The 6691-nt window shown below is 38.6% G+C and overlaps 1 protein-coding gene across 1 annotated transcript in view; it reads right to left on the bottom strand.

The window, feature by feature from the left end:
- SLC27A6 (solute carrier family 27 (fatty acid transporter), member 6) overlaps positions 1–6685 on the bottom strand; it is a 51262-nt gene extending 44577 nt beyond the window's left edge. The window contains exon 1 of the mRNA XM_006764367.2: positions 5913–6685. Coding sequence (XP_006764430.1) covers positions 5913–6393 — 481 coding nt within the window. The 5' untranslated portion in view covers positions 6394–6685. The remainder of the gene's footprint in view (positions 1–5912) is intronic.
- Between the last annotated feature and the right edge of the window lie 6 nt (positions 6686–6691).

The following is a 6691-nucleotide window of genomic DNA, read 5'->3' on the forward strand; positions in this document are numbered from 1 at the left end:
TAGTTGAATTTAAAATAGAGAGAAAAAAAGGCAAAACAATGACTCATTCTACTAAGTATAAGAAAAAGTATAGAAATTCCCTGAAAACTAAAATAGATTTATGTCAGGATATCATAGTACATGGATAAAAAAAAATATAAGTTCACACAGGCCATTTTATCTATCTGAATATATATTACTCTCTATAAAATTTAAGGGTCTTTATTTTTCCTCTAACTCATCCTCTTGGTCTTTAAAAACAGATGACTTTATGGTTAAAAGTCATCTGGAGAATTACAATGGCTCGATTGTTAACTGGAACATTTGTCCTGCACATTCTGAATGCAACAGTTCACAAAAACTAAAGGGCAGGGCTTCGTACATTATTTTAAGTTTATTGAGCTGACACAGGATTTGCACTTCTTGTGAACAGAAATCCAAAATCCTTCTAAACATGGAAAGACACAAAATACTAGTGAATCTAAAGTAAAAGACTTCAGGGTAATATGAATATAATTTCTTAGTTACATATAATTATAATGACTTAATATGTGGTCTATTTACAAAGGAGAGACAAATACATATACCTGCAAGTACATCTGAAATCTTGTGGATGCTTGGTGTGTCTAAAACACTGTGCTTTTAGCACTTAGCAACATTGATATAAAATAACACAACAAAGAAATTCCATTGATACATCTATTCTCAAAATCAGTTACCAAACAGACAGTAGAGGGACAATTTATTGGCAAAAATTGTTACTGTGAAAATGTTACTGAACGGGCATAGTACTTCAAAGCTTTTTGTTAGGTCTTTCACTCATCCAGGCAATGCATATTTGTTGAGCATCTCCTTTGTGCTAAATTCTGAGACTGTATCAGTGAACAAAACAAACTTTCTCAGCTCCAAGAGGTTACCTTGCCGTTCTTGGCCTATTCCCCAAAGCCACACAAATATCTATTTGTTAATTTGCTAATAAATTTTACCACTGCAAATAGAGAGAAAAAAAGGCAAAACAATGACTCATTCTACTAAGTATAAGAAAAAGTATAGAAATTCCCTGAAAACTAAAATAGATTTATGTCAGGATATCATAGTACATGGATAAAAAAAAATATAAGTTCACACAGGCCATTTTATCTATCTGAATATATATTACTCTCTATAAAATTTAAGGGTCTTTATTTTTCCTCTAACTCATCCTCTTGGTCTTTAAAAACAGATGACTTTATGGTTAAAAGTCATCTGGAGAATTACAATGGCTCGATTGTTAACTGGAACATTTGTCCTGCACATTCTGAATGCAACAGTTCACAAAAACTAAAGGGCAGGGCTTCGTACATTATTTTAAGTTTATTGAGCTGACACAGGATTTGCACTTCTTGTGAACAGAAATCCAAAATCCTTCTAAACATGGAAAGACACAAAATACTAGTGAATCTAAAGTAAAAGACTTCAGGGTAATATGAATATAATTTCTTAGTTACATATAATTATAATGACTTAATATGTGGTCTATTTACAAAGGAGAGACAAATACATATACCTGCAAGTACATCTCAAGTCTTGTGGATGCTTGGTGTGTCTAAAACACTGTACTTTTAGCAGCAAAATCCAAATGAGATCCCTTATCAAAGTAAATTGGCTAATAAATTTTACCACTGCATTGCTTTGCTGTGAATCATAGCATAGCTGAGGTGTAAAAGGTGCTGAAAGAAAGCAGATGGACAGATGGATGGTGAGAGAGGGGGAAGGAACAGGGTGAGGGCGGCAGTAAGGAAAGGGGAGAGGAAGGGAAAAGATGGAGATGAGGGAATAACAAGGAGCAGAAAGGAGGACAAATGTGCACCCAACCAGCTGTTATGATTTAGCATCAGAAAACCGGGGCTCCATCCCCACACTGCCTCTCCTACATGTCTGAGCTAGAGGAGATGACTTGCTCACTGTAACTAAGCCTTCCTCATCTTTAAAATGAGGATATGGCTGTGGTGAGGATCACATAGATAACACATGGGAAAACACTGAAATTTATAAACTGCTTTAAAATGAAAGAGATAATTATTATCATTGTTGCTAAGTATATCAAAGAATATAATTACATGTACTTTTTCAAGTGATATACTAGCATTGCAACATTTCCTGTTTGTTCTAAGTAAAGAAAAAAGAATATAAAGGTAGAGGACCACCATGGCAGCGGGCATTACTAGCAATAATAATCAGAGTTGAAATATTGGGGGAAAGGAGTAGGTTTAATTTAAAACTATTTAATTTTCTATAAATACTGAAATTTTGCAGGGAAATTTAAAATGCTACTTGACACATCTTCTAAACCAAATTACACAGATATAAAACTTTTTTTGCAAGTATTTTTGAGTCGTCTATGAAAAGAAAGGAATACTAATTTTATAAACATTTGATTGTTTTCTAGTTATCTGTGTATCAAAAACCTGATGTCTTAATATTTGCAACTTTTGCTTTACTATTTTTACATAAATGGAATGCATATATTTTTCATAGTTATATCCTAAGGGGATTGATAGCCATAGAACCCTCTGGACTATACAGACAGCAGATCTTACATTGGAGACCAGGTTTTGAGTATTTGCTCTAAAACTTACTAAGTTGTGTCATCTTAGTCACCTAGGTGAATTTCTTTCCCTCTCCATCTCCCAAATATACTTCTGCATCTGCCTCACAGAATCCCTGGGAGTACCTTTTACAGAATCAGCCTTGAGTAAATGCCAACAGTTGATATTTTTGTTAATGATAATAACAACAAAAGTAAATACATTTTCAGAATTTAGCCCAAACAGAGGCTCAACAAATATTCATTGCTTGGATGAAAGACCCAACAAAGAACTTTGAGGTACATATGAACATTCAGTAACTTTTTTACTTACAATTTTTGTTAATAAATTGGCCCTCTGCTGTCTATTTGGTAACTGAACAAGTCTTTTCCTTTGGCTTGTTCCTGGAGATAGAATTATTAGACACCTGCCATGACTGAAACTTCACCTATCACCATGAACATTACCTGGCTTGTCTGTTAAACCTTTTTGAAACTGATTCTATAATACTTCTGAAAAATAAAATTTTGCTAAAACATGACAAAGTAAAGTGTTTAAGGTCTTATTCCAAACAAATTCCTTACTAGTCTTTCTTATAGCTAACACCAGATTAAGTTGCAGCAGCAAAATCCAAATGAGATCCCTTATCAAAAGCTTGGATGACTCCATATTAATAACAGCAATTATTTCAATTCACTGATCTAATTAGTACATACCAGGCACTCTGCTAGCCACTTCACAAAAACTGTGTCATTAACTTTTCAGAATTACACTGTGAAGTAGATAGTATTATCACCATCAACTAAGCAAATGAGCCCAGGGCAGCTAATCTTTTTTAAAAAAATATATATTTTTTTATTGATTTCAGAGAAGAAGGAGAGGGAGAGATAGAAACATCTATGATGAGAGAGAATCATTGACCGGCTGCCTCCTGCACGCCCCCTACAGGGGATCGAGCCCGAAACACAGGTATGTGCCTTGACCAAAATCAAACCCAGGACCTTTCAGTCCCCAGGCTGACACTCTATCCACTGAGCAAAACTGGCTAGGGCCAGGGCAGCTAATCTTATCTTTACTCACACAGCTAAGAAGTGACAGACCATAAATGAAATCCAAGTCTGGCTTATCTCTGTCTAAACCACTTGATTGGAGGTCTATCTACCTCCATATACTTACTCTCCCTGGAGATATAATGATTTAACTGTACATCTCCATCAGAAATATCCAATGATAATCTAAGACTGCTGAAATTTATTCTAAAATCTATATGTATACATGGTTCACTGATTACACTCAAGATGCCAAGAATACAGTATTTTTAGGGTAAGAGCTTCAAACACAGAAAGTGACTGTAATCTAAGCTATGTCTTACAAAAAATATTGTATAATTAATCAAAATAGAATTGTCCCATCTTTGAAAAACTTTTAATTTATATATTTTGAAGGTATGCTAAAAAGAACTGTTAGTAAGATTTCAGGTTGATTTTTCCTGCTACCTTCTTACTGAACAAATTGACTAAATGGTTCTTTCTTAAAACTCCAGCATCCCAAAGTGGCTTTGATATCTAAAAAATGAAATCAGTTATTGGCAAGCAAAAGAAAAGCAGGCACAAGTAAAACTGAAAAATTAATTGGTCCTAATTAGGCAACAACCCAGTCAACAGCAAAGCTTGAATATTCTACTTTGAGAGGTAACCAGGCCTGTGCATGTTAAAAGGCCCTCAGAGGATGCTATATTTCTCAGGTTGGCCTTAACATCATGGCTTCAGAAATCTTTTCAGAGATACTGTCTTGCTTTTCTAAAGAGAATTTATGGATTTATGAATTTTTAGCATAATTTGAGGTTTAGATTTGCTCCAGAACCTGCAATATAGATTAGAATGATCAATAATATGGGAAGTGGAATACATCAGAGTATATCCAGAGATGAACTGTGATTTCTTTTTCCTGCTGCACTCCCATTATCACTTGTCCGTGCACAAGTGGTAAACGTTTCACCATGTTATCAAAATTGTGGGACTCATTTATACTACTTCTTGCTACAGTTCAGAGAACAAATACCATTTTTCATAGTTTGGTTTTACTTTGTCATGCAACCCATCTTTAGTAATTAGGCACTTAACCAAGACTTTTCTTCTTAGATCAGTGTCAACATGTATATCCAAAGCCTGAATCCAAAGGGAGGGTAAAGGAGGTTAGAACTTACTGAAAGCAAGCAAGCAAGCTATGGTACATTTACACAATGGAATACAATTCGGTTGTAAAAAAGAAGGAAATCTAACCCTTTGCGACTGCATGGATGGACCTGGAGAGAATTATAGGCTAAGTGAAAGAAGCTAGAGAAAGACAAGGACCATATGATTTCACTCACATGTGGAATCTAATAAACAAAATAAAGTAACAAACAGAAAAAGACTCATAGATAAAGAACAAACTGACAGCTGTCAGAGGGCAGGGGAGTTTCAGGGCTGGATGAAAAAGATTAAGAGGTTAAACAAACAAACAAAAAACTCACAGTCACAGATTATTAACAGAGGGAAAGGGAGGTGGGGGAGGTAGAAGAGAATAAAGGGGTGGGGAAATAAATGGTGATGGGAGGAAACTTGATTTGGGGTGGTGAACACATAATACAACATATAGATGATGTAGTATAGACTTCTACACCTGAAATCTATATAATTTTATTAACCAATGTCACCCCAAATAAATTCAATTAAAAAATTGTGCTTGCCATTTTTCTAGAAAAGAAAAGGAAATGATATACAGATGGGGCAGGGGAAGAGAGAAGAGGTCTTAGAGTCTGCCAAGAACCCGCCCACTGGCTGGCAGGTGGGTGCCAACCTTGCTAGGCAACTCCTAGCTTGCAGGCAGTGTAAAAGAAGAGTAGACATGAAGATAGGAATTCAGATTAAAAATATTTGTTCTGTGACTATAGTCAACCTTGATGATGTTACTATTAGAGGCAGGTAGGTATTCCACATGAAATCAAGGTGTCTTTCCTATTCATCAAATACTTTTTTTCAGATCTGATCAAATCTAGAACTGACTGAATTCTAAGTCTCTGTGCTTTTGCCCTCAATGAATCTATACTAAATAGCAGTAAAATTGCCCTCTTCGCAAAATAGAAGCAGAGATTTCGTAAGTTTTCCGAAATTGTCTTGATATTTACTAATGTACAACAGAGTAGGTGGGAGAAGAGGGTATTTATTAAACCACCAGTGGTAGAATTGTAAAATTCCTCTGTAACATGCCAACTTCATCACACACGCAACGTGTTAGTTGTGCACCGTTCTATCAAAAAAGGGGGGAAGGCGTGGAGAACAGGGAGGGCTGCCACGCGGCAGCAGAGGACACCCCATACTCTACCTGCGCCCACCACCAAGGCCCGCGGCTCACAGCTGCGGATGCAGTGCAGGAGGGAGGTGGACCGGATGTTGGAGTTGAGGAAGGCCACCACGCAGCCCAGCTTGGCCAGGCCAAACCACACGTGGACAAAGTCGGGCTCATTGCTCATCAGCAGAGCCACGGTGTCCCCCTTCTCCAGCCCGGAATGGTTCAGGAAGGCACGGGCCACTCTGCTGCTCCTTCTGTCCACATCCTCGTAGGTATAGATGTCGCCCTCATACACGATGAAGGGCTTCCGGGGCTGCTTCTGGGCTTGGCTCAGAAATTTATCCAGGACAGTGACCAGCTCCCCTTTCCGACGGTACAGCTCTATCCGAATTCCACAGCGTATCACCTGCAGCAGGAACCAGAAGTCCTTCCAGAAGTACGGGAACAGGAGTTTCTGCAGCAAGTGCAGGAGGGCCATTCCCGCCCCTAGTCCTGAGATCCATGACAGGAGCATGGGGGCCGCTCTGATCCCAGCCCTGACAGTGTCCTCTTCCAGGCCAGTCCTCGGCGCTCAGGACTGGTACCCGCAGTTCTTCCCAGCCTTTGGGGGGTGAGGGTGGGAGCGCGGAGCTTCTGAAACAGAGTTAGAAGTTTGCCGAGAGAAGCTTGCACAGCGGGGATACCGGGAATAAGGCTTGAGACACCTGGTGGCTGGGTAGAGAGCGCTGGATTCAGGCGAAATGAACGCAGGCAGCCGCCAGGGGCCCCGGAGCCTAGGGGTGCAGCCCTGCGCCCTCGCCCGGGCGGCCCGA

Source organism: Myotis davidii, unplaced genomic scaffold, assembly GCF_000327345.1.
Source record: "Myotis davidii unplaced genomic scaffold, ASM32734v1 scaffold159, whole genome shotgun sequence".
NCBI lineage: Eukaryota > Metazoa > Chordata > Mammalia > Chiroptera > Vespertilionidae > Myotis > Myotis davidii.